Source organism: Symphalangus syndactylus, chromosome 19 (assembly GCF_028878055.3).
Source record: "Symphalangus syndactylus isolate Jambi chromosome 19, NHGRI_mSymSyn1-v2.1_pri, whole genome shotgun sequence".
NCBI lineage: Eukaryota > Metazoa > Chordata > Mammalia > Primates > Hylobatidae > Symphalangus > Symphalangus syndactylus.
The window spans coordinates 79,710,879-79,738,359 of record NC_072434.2 but is presented as its reverse complement, the minus strand read 5'-3'; the positions used below and the strand labels follow the sequence as shown (position 1 = coordinate 79,738,359).

Here is a 27,481-nt window from a genome sequence, read left to right as displayed (position 1 = left end):
GAAGGTTCTTTCCAGTTTTAGCAATAGAACTATAATACAAATTGAGACAGCATAGGCGGCAAGGACGATGTATTATTGCAAGTGATTTCATTCTTCAAAATTACTGTTGCAAGTATCTGACTTTGTATGATAGTGAAATACACACACACACACACACACACTCCCCATGGTTAACTAGTATTTAAGTAAATTGTTTAGCTTATAAATTCAGTTTAGTGAAAAAAGAATAGTAGATTAATAGATTAATGTACAAAGTTGAAATTTTATTTCTACAATCTTTTTTTTTTTTTTTTGAGATGGAGTTTTACTCTTGTTGCCTATGCTGGAGTGCAATGGCGCGACCTCCGCCTCCCAGGTTCAAGTGATTCTTCTGCCTCAGCCTCCCGAGTAGCTGGGATTACAGGCGTGCGCCACTATGCCCGGCTAATTTTGTATTTTTAGTAGAGACTGGGTTTCACTATGTTGGTCAGGCTGGTCTTGAACTTATGACCTCAGGTGATCTGCCCTTCTCGGCCTCCCATAGTGCTGGGATTACACTGCACCTAGCCTCTAAAATCTTTTTTAAATTTTTGAGACAGAGTGTCTCTCTGCCACCCAAGCTGGAGTGCAGTGGCACGATCATGGCTTGTTGCACCTTCAGCCTCCTGAGCTTGAGTGATCTTCTCACCACAGCCCCCTTGAATGGTTGGGACCATAGGTGTGTGCCACCGCGCCCAGATAATTTTTTTATTCTTTGTAGAGACATGTCTTCCTTTGTTGCTGAGGGTTTTTCTTGGCAAAAGCATATTGCCAGAACATATCTTTTTTTTTTTTTTTTTTTTTTTTTTTTTTTTGAGATGGTGTTTTGCTCTATCACCCAGGCTTGATTGCAGTGCGCAATCTCGGCTCACTGCAATCTCCACCTCCTGGGTTCAAGCGATTCTCCTGTCTCAGCCTCTCGAGTAGCTGGGATTACAGGCACCCGCTACCACTCCCAGCTAATTTTTTGTATTTTTAGTGGAGATGAGGTTTCACCATGTTGGCCAGGCTGGTCTCAAACTCCTGACTTCAGGTGATCCCCCCTGCTTCGGCCTCCCAAAGTGCTGGGATTATAGGCATGAGCCACCGCGCCTGGCAAACATATCTCTTTTTTAAGAGAAATAACTTGTAATTTCTTTCTTTCCTTTTTTAAAGAGACAGGGTCTTGCTGTGTCTCCCAGACTGGAGTGCAGTGGTGTGATCATAGCTCAATACAGCCTTGAACTTCTGGGCTCAAGCAATCCTACTGCCTCAGCTTCACAAGTAGCTAGGACTACAGATGTGCACCACCATGACAATTAGTATCCTTGCTTTATTTTTTCTTTTTATTTGATAAGAAGTTTATAACTTTGAAAAATATGAGTAGAAATGTAAGGGTCTGTTGAAGATGTAAACTATTGTTTTTTAAAAAGTGTAAATATATTTTTAATAAGATTGTAGGGCCAGACCCATCTGGTAAGGGCTTAAAAGCTGATTTTTAAAAATTGATAGCCAGAGGTTGTATCTTACTAAGCTTTGCTAATGCTGCTAATTAGCGTTAGTTTGCTAATGCTACTGATGTTATAATAATGATCTGATGACCTTGAATAGCTTTTAAAAAAAAAAACTGTTTTTTTTTTTTTTTTTTTGCTTTGTATGTTCACATTTCATTATTTCTTACTGGTCAAGGATTTTTTTTTCTTTTTTTGAAAGTCTCTCTCTGTCACCTATGCTGGAGTGCAATGGTGTGATCACAGCTTACTGCAGCTTCCACTCCTCAGGCTCAAGTGATCCTTCTGCTTCAGCCCCCTCACTAGCTAAGAGCCACAGGTGTGTGCTACCACGCCTGGCTAAGTTTTTGATATTTTGTAGAGATGAGGTTTTGCCGTGTTGTCCCGGCTGGTCTTGAACTCCTGGGCTCAAGCAGTTATCACGCCTGGCTAAGTTTTTGATATTTTGTAGAGATGAGGTTTTGCCGTGTTGTCCCGGCTGGTCTTGAACTCCTGGGCTCAAGCAGTTATCCCACCTTGGCCTTCCAGCGTGTTGATCGATTACAGGCGTGAGCCACTGTGCCCAGCCCAGGATTTTTGTGTATTTTGACAGTTTAGCTTAAAAATTAAACTGGAATTGGCTTAATGTTTATCTAGATGTGATGTAAGTTATGAATATCCCAGGACATTGTGGGTGCTCAATTAAGGTTTGTGGAATTGTAAAAATATTTGATATTATTTCTATTTTGATAATAGGCATCTGATGGGTTTAATTAAAGCTATTTTGTTTATGGGTAATAGAACCCATTTCAGGTGATGAAACGCAGAAAAGAGAATCTATTTTAAGGATACAGAGTATCTCATGGTACCTAAAGAGGGGAAGTCCAGTTTGGCTTGAGGAGGCAGTTGGAAAGCTAGCAGGAACTAAGGCTAGCTATTCAGTCACTCAGAGAACCCACAGTTTCTTATGTGCACTTTTTCTCCCTCTGCATCTGTTTTGTTTCTTACTTCCTCTCAGCAGACTGGTTTTCTCTACTTCTCCCTGTGCATGCCAGAAAATGGCTACCATAGGCTGCATCACATCCTTTCTCTACCGGCTAATTGGTTAACCTGCCTTTAACTTCCTAGGAGAGTAAAACTGATCTGCCCAGTTTGGATCAGGTGGCTACCAGTCTAATGAATTACTTGTTGGCAAAGCATATTGCCAGAACATATCTCTTTGTTAAGAGAAATAACTTGTAATTGATACTTGTCATGTTAGCGAGTTAGTCTTTGTAAAGCTGTGTGGGCTTCTTTGTTGTAAAAATTTGATCATTTGTAAGATAGTTTGTCCTTATTTTACTTATTAAAATATGATTTGTTGGGTCCCTCATATGTGCGTAGTCATTGAATAGGTAGAGCGGTCTGCGCGCGCACACACACACACACACACACACACACACACACACACACACAATTAGGCCTGGTGTTGGATTTTCCTACTCTTACCATTGTGCCTGTTTTTAGTATGCATTTGATTTAGAACATGATAATCATAATTCAAAGATAAGTCTGCAACAGACTTAACGTTTATATATAAAGTGTTTTTAAGGCAGAAGGTATTATTTACTCTCTTTTTAGAAATGGAGAAACTGAGAATCAGGGAGTAAAAATCAGTCAACTAATAGGTTGCAGATCATAGCCATAGCTGAGCTGAGATATTCTTTACACAAATTATGGCCTTATTCTTCTATATCCTTTTACCTCTATATGAGTGTATATCAAACTGGACTTCTCCGAAATTCTCTTTGGTCTAGTTTGCAAGTTCTCTGTGTACAATAAAAAATTACATTTTTAAATTGATTATTTTTATCAAGTAATACACGCAAATGACACTAAATTCAAAAGGTATATACTTTATTATTGTTTTATTTTGAGTTTCTGCCATTTCATTTCATACAGAGAGCTAAAAAGATTTAATATAAACATTTTCTGGGTCATTTGTACATCTGGATAGCATAGAACTATTAGGTTGGTGCAAAAGTAATTGTGGTTTTGCAATTACTTTTATTTTTATTTATTGATTTATTATTTTTGAGACGGATTCTCACTGTCACCCAGGCTGGAGTGCAATGGTGTAATCTCAGCTCACTGCAACCTCCACCTCCCGGGCTCAAGTGATTCTCTCTGCCTCAGCCTCCCAAGCCACCACCACGCCCAGCTAATTTTTTTTTTTTTTTGTATTTTAGTAACTTTTTTGTATTTCACCATGTTGCCCAGAGTGGTCTTGAACTCCTGAGCTCAGGCGATCCACCTGCCTTGGCCTCCCAAAGAGCTGGGATTACAGGTGTGAGCCACTGTGCCTGGCCTGCAATTACTTTTAATGGCAAAGACCGCAATTAGTTTTGCACCAAACTAGTATAATTTCAGTTTCTGCCATTACTTTTTATGTTTTACAACCAGTGTTCATAGTGAGTAGTATTACTTCACTAGTTGCAGGTTTAATTATAAAACAACGTTGGGAGGCCGAGGTGGGCGGATCACGAGGTCAGGAGATCGAGACCATCCTGGCTAACAGTGAAACCCGTCTCTACTAAAAATACAAAAAATTAGCCGGGCGAGGTGGCGGGCGCCTGTAGTCCCTGCTACTCGGGAGGCTGAGGCAGGAGAATGGCGTGAACCCCGGGGGGAGGAGCCTGCAGTGAGCCGAGATTGCGCCACTGCACTCCAGCCTGGGCGACAGCGAGACTCTGTCTCAAAAAAAAAAAAAAAAAAACAACAACGGAGATGGAGTTCACAGTAAGTGATATGTTCCTACCTCATGAGGCAACATTGATCTCTCCAGCAAAGGTTTTGTACTAGTTTACATAGGGAAAAGTGGTGGGAGAATTGATTCATTACACTGTGCTCAATATTAAAAGCATGCTAGTCCAAAATAGTCTGTGCCACCATATTTGTGTTTTGAGTGTGTAGTTGTAGCAGAATATCATCCATCATACTGAATTAATGTTCTTACTTGAATTTCATTGATTTTGTTGGTTTGTGGAATTTAGTTTGCAGATTTGGTTTTATACTTGTACAGTTCTGTAAGAATAAATAATTCTTAGCTACTATATGACTACATTTTATCAGGTACAAGTATACATTTTCTACATTTTAACATTTCTGAAATCAGGATGCATTTAGCAGTCAATTGATGGTATATCGTAGTTTAATTGGCAGCTTTTTTTCTTTGTTAGTGGTAAGTGTGGTTTACAATTAATGACATAATAGATGAAATATGGTAGCTTTATGTTTGTATGAATTTCAGTAACATAAAAATAAATAATCATCTCTGTAAGGGAGAGAGAATTTACTTTTTTTAAGTTTAAGAACAGCTGTGTAGGCTGAGTGCAGTGGCTCATGCTTGTAATCCTAGCACTTTGGGAGGCCAGGGCGGGCGGATCATCTGAGGTCAGGAGTTCGAGACCAGCCTGGCCAACATGGTGAAACCTCGTCTCTATAAAAATACACACACATGAAATTAGCCGGGTGGGGTGGCGCACACCTGTATGAGCTACCTGGAAGGCTGAGGCAGGAGAATCACTTGAACCTGGGAGGCAGAGGTTGCAGTGGGCCAAGATTGCACCACTGCACTCCAGTCTGTAAATATAACTACCAGGAACTTGAGATTTCAGAAAACATTTCTCTAGAGTATCTGGAAAATCACCTGGCCTACCCAAACAAAATTGCCACTTGTGGATATTTTCTACCAATGCCCCTATCATTCTTCTCTGTAGTCCTGTACTCATAAGCTTAGCTGCTTAGCTGCTCATACCTATTCTTGAACTGCTTCTGTCACTAATTTCTGCATGATCTGATTGTTAAGTAAAAAATCTTCTTTAAAAAGAATGGTAATAATAACAAATTAATACAGACATTTATTTATATTGAGTGCTTATTACATGTGATTTTATGTGTAACAGGTCACATTGATATTGTATGTATTTAATATGTAATTTATATTTAATTATAATATGTAATAAATGTATAATATAAAAGTGAACATATGTTTTATTAGTATGATAAACTACACTTTACAGATGTGAAGCTGTGCTCAGATAAGTTAAATAATTTTTCCCAAGGATGGTGTAGCTAGTAAGTTATGAACCTGAAGTTTGATCTCTGATATTGATTCCATAGCTCATGCTTTTTCACCTCTTAATATGCTTCTCAATATAAGGTATTTTTGAAATATAAATAATATTCAACTTAAGAGGAATCTCATTTAGCAGGGCTTAACTAATGTCTAATCTTTTTGTGTTTACAATTAGCTCATGAATTTCTTCTATATGTAGGTGCTATTCTAGGACCAGGGCGTTCAAAGGTGAATAAGACACTATTTCTATCTTAAGTAGCTCAGTCTAGAGGACAGATGAGAATCATTAAAATATGGTATAAAATGGTCACTTTTACAAAATGTTTGTATATTTGGGAAAAGGAAAGTCAGTATATAGTGTTACATCAATGAATATTTAGCATAAGTTACCAAAGGGCTTACTACAGTAGTATTCTGAATCTAGAATGAATTTTGTGACTTAGTGTTTAATACATGTTGTGTGGGTCAGTTTCTTTTGGTCACTAGACAAGTAATTGATAGGTTTTCAAGTGATTAAAGATTGATGTTTCTTGTTGGTGGCTTCTTTCAAAATCATATTCTTGAGGATATAAAACACGATTAAAAACTTGGTTGGTGGGGATTATATTATTATTATTTAGTATTATTATTATTTTTTGAGACGGAGTCTCACTCTGTTGCCCAGGCTGGAGTGCAGTGGCGTGATCTTGGCTCACTGCAATCTCCGTCTCTTGGGTTTAAGTGATTCTCATGACTCAACCCCCGAGTAGCTGGCATAACAGGTGCCTGCCACCACAGCGAGCTAATTTTTTTATTTTTATTAGAGACAGGGTTTCACTATGTTGGTCAGGCTGGTCTCAAACTCCTTACCTCAGGTGATCTGCCCACCTTGGCCTCCCAAAGTGCTGGGAGCTACCGTGCCCGGCTGGATTATTATTATTATTTATTTTATTTTATTTTTTGAGACAGAGTTTCACTTTTGTTGCCCAGGCTGGAGTGCAGTGGTGCAAACTCAGCTCACTGCAATCTCTGCCTCCCGAGTCCAAGTGATACTCCTGCCTCAGCCTCCCAAGTAGCTGGGATTACAGGTGCCTACCACCATGCCTGGCTAATTTTTGTATTTTTAGTAGAGACTGGGTTTCACCATGTTGGCCAGGCTGGACTCGAACTCCTGACCGCAGATGATCCTCCGGTCTCAGCCTTCCAAAGTGTTGTGATTACAGGCGTGAGCCACGGCATCCGACCTATTATTTTTTTAGCTTGGTCATCCAGGCTGTAGTGCGGTGATGTAGTCACTGCAGCCACAGCCTCCTGGGCTTAAGCAGTTCTCCCACCTCAGCCTCCTTAGTAGCTGGGACCATAAGTGTTCACCACCTCTTCTGGCTTATTTTTCAAAATTATTTGTAGAGATGAAGTCTCGCTATGTTGCCCAGGCTCGTCTCAAACTCCTGGGCTCAAGTGATCCTCCTGCCTTGTCTCCCAAAGTGCTGGGATTACAGGACTGGCCCAGTAGGGATTTTAAGGATTTTTTTTTTTTTAAATCAAACTCTTTTAAATGTTCTCCAGATGCTGTCTTTAGTGACTTGTTATATTAAAAAATGTTCTACTTACTGCCTTCTAATCCGTGCCAGTAGTTATTACTAACATGCCCAGATACATTAAACCATAACAATGCCAGTTTCTGTTTCTCTTTGTATGCTGAATTTTGAACTGCCCCAATCCTCCACTAGGCTCCTCTAATTTCCAGATCATGAAAGTTTATGTTCTGAGAGTGCTGTTACTCCAAAGAAGATTCATTTGCATTTGAATATGATTGTGACCTCACTAGCAAGATGACAAATAACCTCTTCTCAAGGCAAAGTGGATTGGCTGTGTTACATGAGAAAGCTCCTTTGCTTTTTTGATACTTAGAACAGTGCCTTAAATATAGTAGGCTTTTAATAATGTCTCTCCCGATTTCTCTCTCACCTGTTTGCTGAGGCAGAAAATTCTAGTTAGAATATTTCTTTGGAGTTACTTAAATTTCCAGGAATATGCAGATACTCTTCTGTTAATATTTGTGACTATGCAGATATCCTTCTGGTTACTAGATGTGGATCTAAAATTTACTTCTAAATAACTTGTGGTTTTGTCTCCTAAAGTAACTTAAATTTTAAGAAGATACACAGTGGGGCCATGTAAAAAACCAAAAATAAACTTTAAAAAATCGTAAGAAGAATATTAAGAAATATAGATAGCATCCAAAGATTTTCGTGTTTTGGGAAGGGGTTGAGTTTTTTTCTTTTGTTTTGTTTTTTGTTTTTTTGAGTCGGAGTCTCTCTCTATCGCCCGGGCTGGAGTCCAGTGGCACGATCTCGGCTCACTGCAAGCACCGCCTCCTGGGTTCACACCATTCTCCTGCCTCAGCTTCCTGAGTGGCTGGGACTACAGGCACCCGCCACGACGCCTGGCTAATTTTTTTGTATGTTTAGTAGAGACGGGGTTTCACCGTGTTAGCCAAGATGGTCTCGATCTCCTGACCTTGTGATCCGTCCGCCTCGGCCTCCCAAAACGCTGGGATTACAGGCGTGAGGCACCGCGCCCGGCTGGGGTTCAGTTTTAAAATATGCAGTAACTCTTACAATCCAGCAAAACAAACAAACAAACAAAAAACAAAAACAAAAATGAGCAATTCAGAAAGATGGGTAAAGAATATGAATAGATAATTAATAGAAAAATATGCAAATGCCCAATAAATATATATTACTTTACAAAATAATTTATTTTCAAATAATTCCAAATTTGCTGTATAAATAGTTCATGTAATCTCCTTCACCAGACTGGCCAATTGTTAACATGCGATGTCATTTGCTTTATATTTAATTTATCTTTTTCTCTGTGTGTGTGTATACACAGAGAGATATGTATACACAGATTTGTATATGTGTATGTATATATCTGTATATATATACACATACTCATATATGTATTGTACACACATATGTATACATATGTATGTACTCATTATCATTATCTTCAGACTTTTTAAGAGCAAGCTTAAAACACAATGTTCTTCACCCATTGTTCTCCAGTGTGTAATTCCTAATAAATAGAACAGAATAACTTCAACTTCGGTCTGTCTACTTTTTCTCATTTCCAGTTACTCTTGGCAGATATGCCACAGAAAGGTTGCTGTTTTGATACTACAGTGCAAAACGTCACACAATTACACCACTAAAAATAATTCAGTAGTATTCAAAGATGATGTGAATATTCTGTTCATCAAACCACCTGTCAGCTTAGCATCTTTTTATAGCTCTCTGAATCAGCCACCTTTATGATGGTTGCCAAACGTTGATTCTGTATCAGTTCTGTTACAGTTATTAACATTTTGGTATAAGGAAAAGCTTTATTTTTTCTACATTTTAAAACATTCATTCATTCATTCTTGTCAGTATGGACTCATGGATTTCATTTTTACTGAATGCATTGTAATTTGTTATCAACTTTTTAAAGTGAGATATAATTAATTTACTGTGGAATACACAGGTCTTAAGTTGATCAGTTTGACATACATATATATATCCCTAAGGAGATAATAGCACAAATAACATTTATTTTAATGCTCAAACTTTCCCCCATTTGGCCAGTAAGAGGAAAACCCCTTCAAGATGCTTCCTGTGTCCCTTGAAATGTCCCTATCATTAGTCCCACCATTTCTTTACTTTCTGACACAAGATGTTTCAGATTCTTCTTGTGCTTTTCTCTGTCCAACTTTGAAATCAACCATTTTTCTAAGGATCCTAATTCCTTTTAATGGAGAGAGTTATTTAGAAATGAAGATGTGGGCTGAGGTGGGTGGGTCACGAGGTCGGGAGTTCGAGACCAGCCTGACCAACATGGTGAAATCCCGTCTCTACTAATTAGCTGGGCATGGTGGTGAGCACCTGTAATCCCAGCTACCTGGGAGGCTGCGGCAGGAGAATTGCTTGAACCTGGGAGGCAGAGGTTGCAGTGAGCCTATATCACACTATTGCACTCCAGCCTGGGGGACAGAGCAAGACTCCATCTCAATTAAAAAAAAAAAAGAAATAAATCAAGATGTAGGCTATTGCTGTTTGTTGTTGTTGTTACCAGGCTGTCTATTGGTTGCTCTTAGTACTTTCTTTTTGGACAGAGCTAGGAAAATAAGGGGACACACACGCACACCTGTAAGTACTTGTTTATTTTTCTGTGTGTGTGTGTGTGTGTGTGTGTATATATATATATATATATATATATATATATATATATATATATAAAAATACAACCATGAATTCAAACCAAATTTCCAATTCCAGTCCAGTCCAATATTTAGACTTCTTTGTAGTCTGCTCCCTTCCTTCCATTTCAACTTCTTTGGAGTGAAAAACATGCCCCCACTATATTCAGTGTATTTACTTATTTGATTAGTCCATTTACTTATTTGGTCCGGGTAATGGATCTTCCAGCCTTGCAGCTCTTCTCCTCTGTCCCTATTCAGCTCTCACCCATGTCCTCAGCCACAGGACTGTACATCCGTGTGGTTCCCCCAGGCCTCCTCTTCACTGCCTTGTATATTCAGCTTCTGTCCTTGTGCCTCTTCAACCCTTACCCCTTCACAAATCCATGTCCTTAGTGCCACATGAAAAGGGAGAGAAGAAATGGCCTCAAAGAATGTTTTGAAGTTATATTGCATGGTTTTCTTTTCTTTTTTTTTTTGAGACGGAGTCTTGCTCTTTCGCCCAGGCTGGAGCGCAGTGACTCGATCTCGGCTCACTGCAAGCTCCACCTCCCAGGTTCATGCCATTCTCCTGCCTCAGCCTCCCTAGTAGCTGGGCCTACAGGCGCCCACCACCACACCCGGCTAATTTTTTGTATTTGTAGTAGAGACGGGGTTTCACCATGTTAGCCAGGATGGTCTCGATCTCCTGACCTCATGAGCCACCGTGCCTGGCCATGGTTTTCTTCATTTCCTCGATGTATTCATTTTTTTAATATTCCCCCCCACCAAATTGTGTATTTTAAGCTTGGTTTTTAAATGGTACACCATTTGGTATATAAATGCGAGTATATTTTGTTCATTCATCTTTTGGAATTGTCTCCATTTTTTTAATAGTTCATTGGGATTGTTACATATAAAATAGGCTGTTTTCATAGATTCACTGTCACGTGTTTTGTGTTTAAGTACATTTATTAATGATGGTTTTTTGTTTTGTTTTGTTTTGTTTTTTGACAGAGCCTTGCTCTATCAACCCGGCTGGGAGTGCCGTGTTGCAATCATGGCTCACTGCAGCCTCCATTTCCTGAGCTCTAGCGATCCTCCCACCTCAGCCTCCTTAGTAGTTGGGACCATACATGCATGCCACTATGCCTGGCTAATTTTTGTATTTCTGTTAGAGACGGGGTTTCACCCTGTTACCCAGGCTGGTCTTGAACTCCTGAGCTGAAACAATCCACACACCTCAGGCTCCCGAAGTGCTGGGATTGTAGGCGTAAACCATTGCACCCAGCCTACTGATGGTTTTTATGATCAAATTAAATACTCTTGTTTTCTGATTCTTCTGGCTACATTGGCACTGTAACCAATTTGAATCCCTTACTTCTTAAAATAAACTACCTCAATAAAATGTCATCTAGCATGTTTTGCTTTTTAAAAAACATCTCGAATAATTGAATATTTCCTAGTCAGTGTCCATGTTAGCCAGCCATTTGAAGATTTGATTTAACTATTGTCTTTCTAAAACTTAATTTATGTATTTGATGTGCTGCAGCCCAGAGACATATTAGAGATTACTGTTGATTCATTTGTGCGCTTCTGTGCTTCCTTGGCATTTTGGCATCTTGAAGGATTATTATCCACTAATAGCTAATTTTAAAATTGCTTATGCTTTTTAGTGTTCCCATGGAATTCAGTGGTTTTTAGGTGCCAGTTAGGACGTTTCGTAGACTGGCTAGGAAAATAATTATTTAAGCCATGCTGGAAAACTGTGAGGTAGCTGTTGCCTTGACAACCAGAAAACTGTTCTGTTTGCTCAACAAAGGGATGGTAATTTAGTAGTTTAATTTCCTTTTTGGCATGGAGGTGCTACATAAAAACATCTTATTTTAGCCTCTGAGATGATCCATACTATTGATCAGAATTAGAGAAGCAGAGCAAAAAGAAAAGGCAAGAGTGTTTTTTTCTGGCTACGTATAGATAGACATGCATATTTATCAGGGTTGGTGTTGGTCAAATGAATCTTAGTTAACCTGCCGACATAATCCTTTGTATGTCTCTAAATTGGACCAAAGTAAATTAGCCTCAAAATACTGGTGCAATCTTGGTACACTAAGGGGTCGTGATACACTTTGTTATGGAGCATCCCTACAAAGATTTAAGATTCTCTTGCCGCTAGAATTCAACATGATTACTTCATGTCTGGATTGATTAAGGGAGAAAATATTTTAAAGGAACCCCTCTTCCCCATGTATATACACAATTACATTGGCATCTGCTCTATGTGGGAATTTTTTTTATGACTTAACCCATTTGTATATAGACTTAAACATTTTTTTTAAAAAACAATTGCCTCCCAGGTTGTAAAGTAAAAATAATAGCCTTTATTTGGCAATGTGTGCTGGGCCCTCTTCTAAGCATTTTATGTGTACCATCTTACTCCTCATCCTTGTGACAGAACTGTTATTGTATGCTGAGGCACTTAGCTAAGTGGCTTAGCCCAAGGTCACCTCACTACTAAGGGATAGATTTGAACCTAGGCATCTAGTTTAGGAACATATACCCTTTTCTTTTCTTTTTTTTTTTTTTTTTTTTTTTTTTTGAGACAAGGTCTCAGTGTCGCCCAGGCTAGAGTGCAATGGCGCGATCTCTACTCACTGCAACCTCAGCCTCTCAGGCTCAAGTGGTCCTCCCACCTTAGCCCCCCTCATAGCCGGGACTACAAGCAGGTGCTACCATGCTTGGCTAATTTTTGTATTTTTAGTAGAAACAGGGTTTTGCCATGTTGCCCAGTCTGGTTTTGAACTCCTGGGCTCAAGCAGTCCGCCCACTTAGGCCTCCTAAAGTGCTGGGATTATAGGTGTGAGCCACTGTGCTTGGCTTGGGAACCTATACTCTTAATTATTGTATTATACTGACTTTTTTTTGAAACGGAGTCTCACACTGTCGCCTGGGCTGGAATGCAATGGCACAATCTTGACTCACTGCAACCTCTACCTCCCAGGTTCAAGTGATTCTCCTGCTTCAGCCTCCCGAGTAGCTAGGATTACAGGCACCTGCCACCACGCCCGGCTAATGTTTTGTATTTTTAGTAGAGAGGTGGTTTTCACCACGTTGGCCGGCTGGTCTCGAATACCTGACCTCGTGATCCACCTGCCTCAGCCTCCCAAAGGTCTGGGATTATAGGCATGAGCCACTGTGCCCAGCCTAAATTTTTTTTTTTTTTTTTGAGATGAAGTTTCACTCTTGTTGCCCAGGCTGGAGTGCAATGGCATGATCCCGGCTCACTGCAACCTCCATCTCCTGAGATCAAGCAATTCTTCTGCCTCAGCCTCCTGTGTAGCCGGGATTACAGGCGCCCGCCACCACGCCCATCTAATTTTTTATATTTTAAGTAGAGACGGGGTTTCACTGTGTTGGCCAGGCTGGTCTCGAACTCCTGACCTTCAGGTAATCCACCCGCCTTGGCCTCCCAAAGTGCTGGGATTACAGGCATGAGACACCTTGCCCAGCCAAAATGTGGTTTTGCCCCTCGAATATTAAGAAGAAATAAGGAAGGGAACCAAATCTGAATTTCTGTTGATAAAATGACTTGTTTGTCCACATCGAGTGTTTCATAATATTAATTATAACTTTCTAGCTGACTACTTCAGACATCACAATGTAGTGCTTTCTAATATTGACCCTGTTTTTTTGATGTGGCAACTGAAGCTTAGAGAGGTTCAGTAGCCTACAAAAACTCATCTAGTTGGTGTAAGGAGTAGAGCTTGGATTAGGACCTTGCCTCTGTGCTTTGAAAGCCTGTGCTATTAATCAGTCTGTTCCATTACCTCATGTTAAACTAATGATAGAGTGATACCTTATGCCCAGCTAAAATTACATACTCAAATCTGACCACCTCAGTTATGGATTTGATTTGGGTTTCTGTGTAAAGTCTCATTCATATTTTGGTTGGCATTTAAAAATAGTTTGACAGTTTCATTCTAGATGATTATGTATGTCTCAAAACTTCCCATTCTGACCACCTTTGTAATGCCAATGCTTTGATATAGGCTTGCTAAACAATTATGTGTAAGATTCAAATTATTGTGCTAAATAAGAATTTAGGAACAGAAAAGTAACTTACCTAAGATGATGTATAATAAGTAGAGGTGGTAGCAGTAAGATCAGAACACAGATCACTGCTTTTTCTGTGCTCTTTCTAACAAATTAACACTGCTCTCATAAAACTGTTTCAGTTTTAGCAGCTTTTATTAGACTTTGGTTTCCTTCTGCAAGTCTTTTTTTTTTTTTTTTTTTTTTTGAGATGGAGTCTCGCTCTGTCACCCAGGCTGGAGTGCAGTGGCATGATCTTGGCTCACTGCAAGCTCCGCCTCCCAGGTTCACGCCATTCTCCTGCCTCAGCCTTCTGAGTAGCTAGGACTACAGGTGCCTGCCACCACGCCCAGCAATTTTTTTTTTTTTTTTTTTTTTTAGTAGAGACGGGGTATCACCGTGTTAGCCAGGATGGTTTCGATCTCCTGACCTTGTGATCCGCCTGCCTCGGCCTCCCAAAGTGGTGGGATTACAGGTGTGAGCCCCACGCCCAGCCCTCCCTCTGCAAGTCTTTCTAAAGGCATTTTCTTTATATGCCTTGTAATTCCTTTTCATGTGTTCTAGCATGAAGGAAAGAAAATATTGCCCTTCAAAAGAATAATTTGCCCCACAATAATTTGAAGTAATTAATACCCTTCTCCCATCAACACGGATTTTTATATTGTTGAAGATGTGAGAAGGGCTTAATTTGGGGGCGGGGGGAGTCCCCTTTCTCAAATTCAGCTTTAATAAATTTGCCCAATAAGCAAATCTGCAGTTTGCTGTAGTTGAAATGTTGCTAGTGTCTGTGAATGTTAATAAAAAGAATACGCAAATGGGTTTCTGAATACTAATAGTCTAAAGATGTTACTATTCTATACCCTACTTTTGTTCAGAATTATCTATTAAAAATTTAAAAGTGTATCAATTCCTAAATTTTTATATGTTCCTCAGTAGGTACAAATATGCAACTTTTAGTTGATTTATTCTCTTCTATGTTTCATAATTTTGGTTTCCTCATCAATTTTAATTTACTTTTAACTATACTGTTTGTTTCTGAAAATAAAATTTTACTGGCTAGTATGGCAGAATGTGTTAATAGAGGAGGTTGCAAATTGTGGAAAGTTATGAGCCTGTGGTCATGAAGACTGCCCTACCATTTGGGTTTTTATAGCGGTAATACCCAGTACCAGTTGAACCACAAAGTGAACTGAAATTTCCTTAAATTGTTTTTCTCTTTTTAAAACACTTAAAAAAATATTAAATTGATGAGTAAAGCTTGAACATATTCATTATGTGCAACATGATGGATTGATATACATTTTATGATTACCACAGTTAAATTAACAAACACATTCATTATCACTTGTGCTGTGCATTATATTCCCATCCTTATGATACATTTTTTTTTTTTTTTTTAAATAATTGAGATAGGATCTTGCTATGTTGCTTGGGCTGATCTTGAACTCCTGGGCTCAGGCAGTCCTGCTTCGGCCTCCCAAATTGCTGGGATTACAGGTGTGAGCCACAATGCGTGGCCATTTTTATGATTTTGGAGCAAAGTGCTGTGAGACCCTTTTCATATTATTGCTTAAATAAAGCCACTAGTATGCCTGGAATGTAACCATAATTTTGGCCAGGGAAAATGATATTTTAAGAGACCTAAGACAGGTAGGTAAAGTAGAAATGCATTTATTCACTAGGCACAACAGCAATGTAAAGTTATCAAGTTGTAGTTAATAATATAAAAACATTAGAAAGTATTAGTGCAGAAATGATTATCTTTCTGCGAGGGTATATTCCTATTATGGTATAAATGAACTGATGAATAGGCATTTTCCTAAGTTGATTTTAAAAATTGTATAACTGATATGGTTTGAGTTTACTCTTTATGAAATACATGGAATGTGAAGCAGGTGGCCATTATGGAGGTCTGATATAATTGTGGGCACTTCTGTTATAGCACTAGAATATCGTTTTTTTCCCTTTTTCTTTGGGAAATAGATTACTCTGTATGATAGCTACAACTTTTAGGGGAGAATTTATTTTAAAATCTAAATGAAATTATTGTTTATTTATTACTCGTAACAGCATTTCTCACTTTGTATTCTATGGAATTTCTGTAGGATGTTAATAGATGTCAATAGAGAAGAAAGGGTTCTTTGGACAAATAGATTGGGAAATGTTGAGTTAAAATGTAATCATTTTCTCTATTACAGGGTTTCTCAGATCTTTTAGCTTACATTTATGAATCTCCAAAGTTGAGGCCGAGAAGTAATTCATTCAGTATATTGAATTTCCCCAAACTCTTGCCTCCTTTCCTTTTGGTGGAACGTCCTGGGATATTAGTACTTTTTATAAAGCACTTTGGAAAAAGCTACTTTACATGATTTTCCTTTGGCTATGTAATTAATATAAGCAGAAGAACTCCTTAGAAATAAAGATGTAGAAATGTACCTGAATGTAAAACGTGAGAGCAGCTATTAAAAACTAAATCACAGGCCAGGCACGGTGGCTCACGCCTGTAATCCCAGCACTTTGGGAGGCCGAGGCAGGTGGATCACGAGGTCAGGAGATCGAGACCACGGTGAAACCCCGTCCCTACTAAAAATTCAAAAAATTAGCCGGGCGTGGTGGTGGGCGCCTGTAGTCCCAGCTACTCAGAGAGGCTGAGGCAGGAGAATGGCGGGAACCTGGGAGGCGGAGCTTGCAGTGAGCCGAGATCGCACCACTGCACTCCAGCCTGGGTGACAAGAGTAAAAACTAAATCACAACTGAGGAAATATAAATATTAGTTAAGGTAGAAGAGTAAATATCCAGCGAACCCCTCCTATTTAAGCATTTAAGATATTTTGGCTTCCAAGTTTTGAGACTTTCCAGATGAATTTCTTCATATAGTTTTCACTAGTAGTTTAAATATACTAACTTTTCTCCCTTATATGCTATACTACATTATTTTTTGTTTGCTTTTTTGAGACAGGGTCTCACTCTGTGGCCCAGGCTAGAGTTCAGTGGCACGATCACAGTTCACTCCAGTCTCGACCTCTTGGGCTCAAGCAGTCCTCCCACTTCAGTCTCCCAAGTAGCTAGGAGTACAGGCGCATGGCACCACATCCAGCCAATTTTTATTTTTTTATTTTGTAGAGCTGAGTTTTCCCTATGTTGCTCGGGGTGGTCTCAAACTCCTGGGCTCAAGTGATCCTCTAGCCTTGGCCTTCCAAAGTTCTGGGATTATAGGCAGGAGCCACCACACCAGGCACCACACTAAACTACCTTAAACTTTTCTAGATAGAGATATAACAGAGCTATTCTGAATTTGGGTGACTGCCAAGATAGAGCCTAAATATTAGAAGATTTCCCCCCCACCCCAGAATTTGAGCTTTAAAGATCTGCCTTCTGGCCAGTGGACCCTTTTCTTGTAAGTGGTCATAGAATAAATAAATATTTGAATGAATGAGTGACTGGAGGGGTATACTTGTGAGTGAGCTAATTCATATCATGGACCATATATATTTAAGGGAAATAAGATACCTTTGTATTTTATGTGATGTACATTTAAATAGTCTTTACGATAAACATTTTACTTGTTTTTAAATTTATAGTATTTTGTAGATTGGTCTTGTTAACATACATTTCACATTTATAACTGTTATAGCTTAACAAGATTAGGCTCACTGTTCTGAGGTCTGATTGTAGGAAAGAATTAGAGAGTTTAAATCTGATTATATTTCTTTGCATTTTTAGGCCCTTGATGAGCCTCCCTATTTGACAGTGGGCACTGATGTGAGTGCTAAATACAGAGGAGCCTTTTGTGAAGCCAAAATCAAGACAGCAAAAAGACTTGTCAAAGTCAAGGTACAGTATTTATAGATTTTATAAATTATATGTTCAGCATTTAATATTTAAACTTTTATTTGGTGAGTGTATTTAAGAATTATTTTTCTGCAAAAGAAGTTTCTAGGAGTGAAGGTTGTAAAAATACCTCAAAACAAAGCATTTTTTCTTATTTTAAAAGTATTATAATTGGAAAGAAATTAGATTATCACAGTTGGTATTTTGAATGCCATTTCACTATAGACGTCTTATTGTTTGTATAGTGTTTTAGAGCTGGAAAGGAACTTAGCAGTCATCTAGTTTAATTGCTTTATTTTATTACAAGAAGAATGAGGCTCGGAGAGGGTTAGTGATTTCTCCAAGGCCATTATGCCAAATTCATGGCAGAATTGGAATTACCATAGTTCATCAATTTTAAGGCATCACCCCCTCTATTTCAGCCATGAAATTAGAATGTGACTTGTAATTGATGGTGCCTTAGATAACAGTGAAATAAGGTATATCTAGTTGTTGACTCCTTATGCTCTGCCTTTCTTGAAACATCTTTCTAAAGTACTTGAGTTTTGTCTTAATATAGAAAAAGGAATGTAATTGCTTCCATTTTAATAAATTATCAGCATTGAAAAATACCAGACAGAGAAGTGAACTTGAATATCGACATTTATTCATTTGTCAATAATTTATTGAGTGACAAACCTTTTGCAGGGAACTTTTAGGTGGGAAGGAGGATGGGGATATTAGGATGAGATTGACCTGATCTGTCCTCAAGGAATTTATAATCTAGATTAACAGATACCTTTTAAACCATTGGTTTTTATTTCACCAATTACATAGACTGTAGAGGTGTTGTACTTCTATGTAGAGTATCAGTCTCTTCTGGAGCTTTTACTGTTCCTATATTCCTTATGCATGGATGTGTTGAAAAAGCTACCTGGGTGATTCTAATTTGCACTCCTGGTTAGGAACCATTGTGATAAGGCCTTTAAATTAACTACAAACTTGTAGGGGGCTAGTCTTGGCCCCACCCTACCTTCAGTTTCCACATGCTTGGTGGTTGGTGCTTTTATAGTGTGCATTTCCTGTTCTGGCTTCACACACTGGTATTCCCCAAGCACTGTTTTTTGCCAGTACTATCCTGTAGAGGAAGAGAAAGCCTTTTATCAATGTTTGTACTTTTTCAGGACTACTGGTAGCACATGTATCACCTTTGTGTGAAGTAGACAAAAGCCCTCCCTCCTGGTGGAAAGCCTCCTTAGCAGCGCTTGGCATGCAGATAGCAAGTTTGTGCCAGTTGGAAAAGACATTCTCTTTGGACAGGAGCTGTGTCACTCCAGGACCCATGCTTTGGCCCACAAAGCAAAGGCTGGATTTAAGCCCCAACTTGCATCCTTAGCTACACATGTACTGTGTAATGAATGAATTAGGAAAATGACATGTAGCAGTCCTGCCATTTCTTGCTGTAAACGAAAGGAACAAAACTCTTACTGGACTCTACTGCCTCTATTGATAGCACAGAGTACCTTGTGCCTTATAAGTAATGAATATCTAAAGCTTATTTTTAATTTTTTTGGCTGCCCTAAAAGTTTGTTTCTGTGGAGGTGATGTCCATTAAAACACATACACAAGGAAAAAGAAATTGTTTTTAATTGAGTGATTTTGTCAGTAGATATAGGGATATATTTTTTAACATGTTTAATTTGTTTATGATTCAAAGTTAATATATTTTTAACAAATTTGTTGATATGTTTTCACTACCTGTTTCCATTTGTTGAACATTTACTATGTGCTAAGCCCTATCTAAAGGTGAAACTCTAGTGTTAAGACCTAGTCCCCATCTGTAAGTAGCTTATAGTTTAAGTAAAGGGCACAGATACCTAAACACGTGATTTAAATAAAAAGTGTGATAATGCTTTTGTATGACACAGAAATGCCTGGGATGCTGTGGGTATAAGGCATCTCCTTTCATAGCTGGTTTTTGAGTGAGCCTGCCTGTTACCTAAAATAATTATCACATATACCTGATAAAGACCATGTTAATGATTCAATCCCTATAAAAACTCTTTTCCCTTGTATAGAGAAAACAACTGTTTTCTATACTGAGTAGTGGAAGCTATCTTGTTTTTCACCAGCTAATTAAATATTTAAATTTGAACTCATTATTTTAACTTACTCTTTTCACATCTGGTTTCCCATTCTCTGATTTCTGTAATGATATAGAGCACAGTAAAGTTCTGGAACTAGACTGCCTACATTTAAATATCAGCTCCACCATATCTAGCTCTGTAAACTTGGACCAGGTACTTACACTTTCTGTTTTTTGTTTTGTTTTGTTTTGTTTTGTTTTGTTTTGTTTTGTTTTTGAGACGGAGTCTCGCTCTGTCCCCCAGGCTGGAGTGCAGTGACGCAATCTCGGCTCACTGCAACCTCCACCTCCCTGGTTCAAGTGATTCTCCTGCCTCAGCCTCCGGAGTAGCTGGGATTAACAGGCGTGCACCACCATGCCCGGCTAATTTTTGTATTTTTAGTAGAGACGGGGATTCACCATGTTAACCAGGCTGGTCCCATCTCCTGATCTCATGTGGTCCACCTGCCTCGGCCTTCCAAAGTGCTGGGATTACAGGGATGAGCCACTGCACCTGGCCTGTTTCTCAGTTTTCTTATCAACAAAATGGGAACAGGCCGGGCGCGGTGGCTCACGCTTGTAATCCCAGCACTTTGGGAGGCCGAGGCGGGCAGATCACGAGGTCAGGGGATTGAGACCATGGTGAAACCCTGTCTCTACTAAAAATATAAAAAAATTAGCCGGGCGTGGTGGCGGGCGCCTGTAGTCCCAGCTACTCGGAGAGGCTAGGCAGGAGAATGGCGTGAACCCGGGAGGCGGAGCTTGCAGTGAGCCGAGATTGCGCCACTGCACTCCAGACTGGGTGACAGAGCGAGACTCCGTCTCAAAAAAACAAAAAAAAATGGGAACAGTCATACCTACCTAATAGGGTTGTCGTGAAGATTAAATGTTTGGTACTAGAGACTGATGCTCAGATCTCAGTTAAGTGTTTGCTGCTACTGTTTATTATTAAGGTAGGCTTTCACAAAATGATATAATAACCTAATAGCCTAAAATCCCCACATCGTTCTCATTTTTTAGGAAAAGCAATTTTACAACTAAATTCATAACTGATAGTATTGAAATAAAGGATAATATGTGGGACTGGGCATGGTGACTCACACCTGTAATCCCAGCACTCTGGTAGGTCGAGGCGGGCGGATCACTTGAGGTTAGGAGCTTGAGACCAGCCTGGCCAACTTGGTGAAACCCCGTCTCTATTAGAAATACAAAAATTAGTCAGCCTGGTGGTAGGTGCCTGTAATCCTAGCTACTTGAAAGGCTGAGGTGGGAGAATCACTTGAACCCTGAAGTGGAGGTTGCAGTGAGCCAAGATTGCGCTACTGCACTCCAACCTGGGCGACAGAGTGAGACTGTGTATCAAAAAAAGAAAAAAGTTAAAAAAAAAAAAAAAAAAAGAATGACATGTGGAACATCTAGTACTTTAGATGTGCTATCATTGATTACTTTTATTTTTGAAAACTGAGATATGGTCTGGACAGTTGTCTGTAAATAATTTTTTAGTTAATCTACTTAGGGATTGGGATGTTGTATAAACTAGACAGCTATTATTTTATATTTCTTCTAATACAAATGAATAATTGGTGCATTGATGAGCTTGTGTTGCTTGGTTTATTTTTGGTGGCTAATTAAACTTATAATCTCTAGGTGACATTTAGACATGATTCTTCAACAGTGGAAGTTCAGGATGACCACATAAAGGGCCCACTAAAGGTAATTCATGTATTCATTGTTAATTCTCATGGTTGTTTGGGAAAAAATAATCATACTTGGTAATTTTCTTTTAATTCATTGGCTCTTTTGTTATTGAGTTGATAAACTCAATATGTAATTTGCTCTAAAAAGACTAATAGAAAAAATAGACTTAATTTCAGCAACTAAGGAGGCTGAGGCAGGAGGATAGCTTGAGGCCAGGAGTTCAAGGTTGCAATAAGTTACGATTGTGCACACTGCACTTGGGGACAGCATGAGATGCTGTCTTTTAAAAAAAAGATTTAATATTAAATAATACTTGATATGGTACTAAAACCAGTTTATTCAGAAATAAAATGAGTATCAAAGAAGCACTGACTACATTTATTTACTTAATCCACCATATTTCCATTACTAAAATGATGGATTTTCCAGAATTAATAGATGATGAACTACGGATTAGTGATGTCAGTTCCATGATGATCTGAAAAGTGAGAAAGTTAGAAAACCAAAAAAATCAGAGCTCTTCCTTCTTTGGAGCCACTACTGGCAAATGAAATCTTTTAAGGGTCATCAGCCTTCATACTAACAGCTGGAGAGTTTTATTTCTTTGCATTCATTTTTCGTCATTGGCAAGTGAAATAAATGCTGCTTTGCTTTTTGCCAGTGAGCAAGCTAAAACAGAATGTGTGGGTAAACCACTATGTGCTCTTTGGCTGGTTTAGGGCCAGAAGGAAACCCCAGAGCAATTTTTAAATTGTCCCTATCCTTCCGGAGGTTCCTTGAAAGAAGAATGGAAATACGGGGCAAGGACCGTCAGTTTCACAGATGGTGGTACTCACGGTGTAATCTACTGACCCTGGGGGTTCCTAGGACTCTTTTAGGGGGATTGTAAGGGTAAAACTTTATAATAGTACTTAGGTATTATTTGCCTTTTTTACTACGTTAACATTTTCATTGATGGTACAAAAATATTGATGGGTAAAACTGCTGGCACTTTTTTTTTTTTTTTTTTTGAGGCAGAGTCTTGCTCTGTCACCCAGACTGGAGTGCAGTGGCGCGATCTCGGCTCACTGCAACCTCCACCTCCCAGGTTCAAGCAATTCTCCTGGCTCAGCCTCCCGAGTAGCTGGGATTACAGGCGCCTGCCACCACGCCTGCCCGATTTTTGTACTTTTGGTAGAGACGGAGTTTCACCATGTTGGCCAGGCCGGTCTTGAACTCCTGACCTCAAGTGATCCACCTGCCTCAGCCCCCCAAAGTGCTGAGATTACAGGTGTGAGCCACTGTGCTCACGCCAGCTGCTGGCACCTTTAAATGAAGTCAGTAATCATTTTATTCTTCACTGTCATGCACTCAGTTAAAAGAAAACAAACCCAGGTTTTGATTTGTTCATTTACCTTTTAAACGTTTTTCTAACATGTTTAAAAATACTTTAGGTAGGAGCTATTGTGGAAGTGAAGAATCTTGATGGTGTGTATCAGGAAGCTGTTATCAATAAACTAACAGATGCGAGTTGGTACACCGTAGGTAAGAAAATAAATTTTCTTTTAAAAATGTATTTTTAGTTACACAAAGAAAACTTAATACAAATAAAATGAAATTTCCTGGATTCACTTCTTAATACCCTAGATATTATTATTGTTACTGGATTTTATCTTTCCACATCTTTTAAAAATTTATTTCCAAAGTATGTGTATGTATATATAACAAAAACTGAAATTATTTAATGTGTATATTATGCAATTAGAATTCTAGCTTTTTTACTTCAAAGTGTATCTTAGATAAATTTCTTTTTTTCCCCATCTTACCTATTTTTAAGTTTATAGTTCAGTAATGTTAAAGATATTCGTGTTGTTTTATAATAGAAATTTCTTTTAACTATATATATATATAGCTCCCAGCAGGAAACAAAGTAGTAGTATATTTTACAATAGTTGATGTGCTAGTTTATTTTTTCTTACTGAAGAGGTTTCCAGTTTTCTTACTATTACAATAAATGCTGGATTAAATGTCTTTTGTACCTAATTAGGTACTTAATTAGGATACCTACTGTATCCTAATATTTCTTTAGTGTACATACTGAGAAATAGAGGTTGAAGAAAAATATACTCCAAAAACTTTAGTAGTTAATGAAAACTGCCTTCCTAAAAGACGCTGTCTGTTTTCTCAATCCTTGTCAGATTTTATGTCATTTTAAAAATTTTTTTGCTAATTTGGACATAAAGTAGTATCTCAGTTTTGTTTCAGTATGCCCTTCCCATGATTACTAGTGAGATTGAACATCTTTTCATATGTTTATTGAAAGGAACATAATTTCATTTGTGTTTTCTCTGTTTTGAGTTGCTGGCTCTTTTATTCTTTCCCTTTTTCTCTTGAGATGATTTATCCTCTTACTAGTTTTAGGATATGTGTTCTTTATATGTTTTGGATATTAACTGTTTACTACTTCAGTTACAAATATGTTTCTCCTGTTGCTTTATTCTTGTCTCTGCTTTTAATTTTCATGTAGTCAGTTTTTGTGTGGTCACCTTTTATTTTGTAATTTTAGTTTTGAATCTTAAAGCCTTCTATCAGTGTTATAAATCTATTTTCTAATGTATTTTTCAAATTTTTATACTTTTTTATTTTATTTATTTTTGTTCTACAAATAGATTTTTATTTCACCTACAGTAGTATGTATTTTTTCCAACATTCTAAAATAATGATTAAAAAGTATTTGTCCTAGATTGATAGCCATTTATTCCAGTATTATTTATTAAAGGTAACAATTCTTACATTTAATGACTTCAGAGATGAAAGTAAACACCTAGTAAAATGTCTTTGGTGATTTCAGAGTTTAATAGAATTTTCAGGTAGAATAGGTGAGTTTTGTTTATACTTTTTTGGTGTGAGAATAAAACCTGGTAAAAATAGAGGGAAAATTATTTGATTTTGAGACATAAGGAAATATTTGACTTTATGTAAGTGAGAAGACTGTGAGCAATTCTATGTAGGAAGTCTAGATGGTGATTGGTTGTAATAGTCTACTAAATGTGACACTTATGTTGTATATTTTAGTTACATCATTTAAAGATGTACTGAAAATTATTTATCCAGTTTCACATAATGTAACTTGTTATGTAACATATAAGAATCTAATTTTAGTTCAGCCAGTAAGGAAAGGGTATTGCCTTTCTTTTAACCATTAATCATTTCTCAATAAACGTGAGATCCTGTTGAACATCAGAAAAAGAAAAGGAAAGAAGAGAATCTAATTTTAGTAGGTAGGCAGAAAATGTAATTTCTAAAATAGAGATCTGGTAACATTATTTAAAACAGTTACTATCTTCCCATGATTTCTAAGGAATGTAGCATATCCCTAAATTATTTACGTATATCACAAATCTATGTATACAATACAAATAGTCATACATTCCATATCTGTTAACTTATGGTGGTTTTGCTGGGGTGTTTTAAGTATTTTTATTAAAATTTTTCCCCTACTTTATTGAGATATAATTGACAAAATCATATAAATGTATATGTAACATGATTTGATAGGCAAATATATTGTGAAATAATTACTGCAACCAAGTTGCTTAACACTTCCATCACCTTTTAGTAGACATTTTAGTATTTTAAGTCAGTAGTTTTCAACTGGGATGAATTTACCCTCCAGGGAACATTTGGCAATGTCTGGAGACATTTTAGATTGTCACAGCTGGGAAGGGGGGTGCTACTGGCATCTAGTGGGTAGAGGCCAGGAGTGCTGCTAAATATCCTGCAGTGCACAGGACAAGCCTGCCACAACAGAGAATTTTCTGGTGCAGTGTCACTAGTGACAGTGCTAAGGGTGAGAAACCCTACATTAAATAATGAAAATACAGTTTTTTTTTTAAAGGGGCAGTCTGACTGCATAAACTTGTAATCTTTCTTAGGTAAATCTGTCAATATCTGTCAGTAGGAAAACTTGGCTTTTCTTTATCATTTTGAGAAGAGTTAATTAGCATTTAAATGTTTTCTTCTTGAAATACCAACTTCTTATTTTTATTTGGCATGTCCTGTTTTAGACAAGATGTTTTCATTTCATATATGTTGTTTCTTTTTCACTAGAAATTGGAAAAGTTACTTTAATAACTCTATATTTGAAGTTACTCACTAGAAAACATAAAATGTGAATTGAATTCCAAATGTAGTCTTAAATAGTAGATCTATTTGCACTCAGAAAATTATAATATGTATCATCTCTTTGATCTTTGAAAAAAATCCTTCAGTAGCTTCCGTTTTTACCCCCTCTCATAGTTTTTGATGATGGAGATGAGAAGACACTGAGACGATCTTCACTGTGCCTGAAAGGAGAGAGGCATTTTGCTGAAAGTGAAGTAAGTCATCATTTAACAAATGAACATGTCTTAATATTTTTTATTGGGAGGAATAAATTTTTGCTTTCTCAACTCAGTAAACGTACTTGCTAATCAGAAAAGTTCATTAATACACAGTACCATTATGATGTAATCTATGAAGCCTGTTTAAGGCCCTGTGTTTGAGCACCAGGTTCTGTCTCTTTTTTGTCTATGTAAACTGTTTTAGTATTTGTCCACAGAGAAAATAGAATGGGCTTTAATTATTATCTTTAGGCAGTTTTTAAATAGACTTAAAATTTATAAATAAATAGAAAACAGATTTCTGATTTGTAATCTACTTGATCCTTGTCGTAGTTAAAGGATGTGTAGATACAACAGTCTTTAACTACTGCTACTGCTATTAGCTGATATTATTATACCCTCTCCTCTTGCCTGACTGCCCTTCCTAAAATTGTCCCTTCCATTCCTTATCATCCATTTAGATTGTTTAGGTCTTATTCCCTAACATCAAAATAATGAGTACATAATTATTTATTGTGTACCTTCCTCACTAGAATGTGTCACAGGGGCAGAGACTTTGTATATCTTCTTCGTGGCTTTGTTCCTAGTTGCTGTAACAGTGCCTGACACAGAGTATGAACTTCATAAGTGTTAGTTGGATGAATAGATGAGGTGCTTATAATTGCCAGGGACTTTACTAAGTGCTTTACATACATTATTGTATTTGCAACATTATGAGGTAGTTACTATTATTATCCCCAACTTTCAGATTAGGAAATGGATAGCTAGAGCTGGTTTTCTAACCAGCACTTTCTAGCACCAAAGCCATATCCTTAAATTGAAAGATGTTACTAAGAACAGAGGGTTCACAAAGTTTTGTAACTTAACTCGCTTGCAATTCAGAATTTAAAAGATAGACGTTGCTGTAAATGGTGTTATGTGCTCTAATCCAGTCTACAGATACTCACTGATACACAGTGTGGCCGAGCTATTTCTTTTTTCTACTCACTATTTTGAATAGTGTTTCTTTGGGGATATTTTAATACTACTTATTAATCTATTAGACTTTATGTTTTTGTTTTGAAAAATTTTTGCTTAATGATTGAATTCCCACTTAAATTTAGAATGTGGGACAGGTTCTCTGTATTATAATTCCAGCCTATCCCTTTAGTCTCTCATATTCAACCACTTCCCTGTACTTCCGCCTTATTAGACTGCTTGGTATCTTCAGACTATGGTCCATACTTTCTTTATTGACTCCTTTCCTCTTCTTGGAATCTCACTTATGTTGAAGGCCATTATAAATGCTTCCTCCTCTATGACGTCTTTCATGAGCTCTCTACCCAAATAGGATCTCTTTATCCTTTGGCCCTTTTGCACTTCTCTTGCTTATTCTTGTTTTAGGGTCTTTATTTTTTTTTAAACTTTTCTCATTTTTGCTGTAAGATTTTAAGCTGTTTTAGGGGAATATCCTTTCTTTCCTCACTTGATAGACCCCCCCCTTTTCCTAGCAATTTCTACACAAAAGCCTTCAATTTTCCACATATTTATGTGTGGAATAAACTGAAGGTTTACATACAATAAATACAGACAGCTTTGGGGCAAGTATAGCGA

At 37.8% G+C, this 27,481-nt stretch overlaps 1 protein-coding gene across 10 annotated transcripts in view; it reads left to right on the top strand.

The window, feature by feature from the left end:
* ARID4B (AT-rich interaction domain 4B) overlaps positions 1 to 27,481 on the top strand; it is a 172,500-nt gene that overhangs the window by 52,256 nt on the left and 92,763 nt on the right. For all 10 annotated transcript variants that reach the window (XM_055233939.2, XM_055233938.2, XM_055233936.2 and 7 more), the window contains exons 3-6: positions 17,618 to 17,728; positions 21,477 to 21,542; positions 22,961 to 23,051; positions 25,806 to 25,885. In XM_055233939.2, the coding sequence (XP_055089914.1) occupies positions 17,618 to 17,728; positions 21,477 to 21,542; positions 22,961 to 23,051; positions 25,806 to 25,885 (348 nt within the window). The remainder of the gene's footprint in view (positions 1 to 17,617; positions 17,729 to 21,476; positions 21,543 to 22,960; positions 23,052 to 25,805; positions 25,886 to 27,481) is intronic.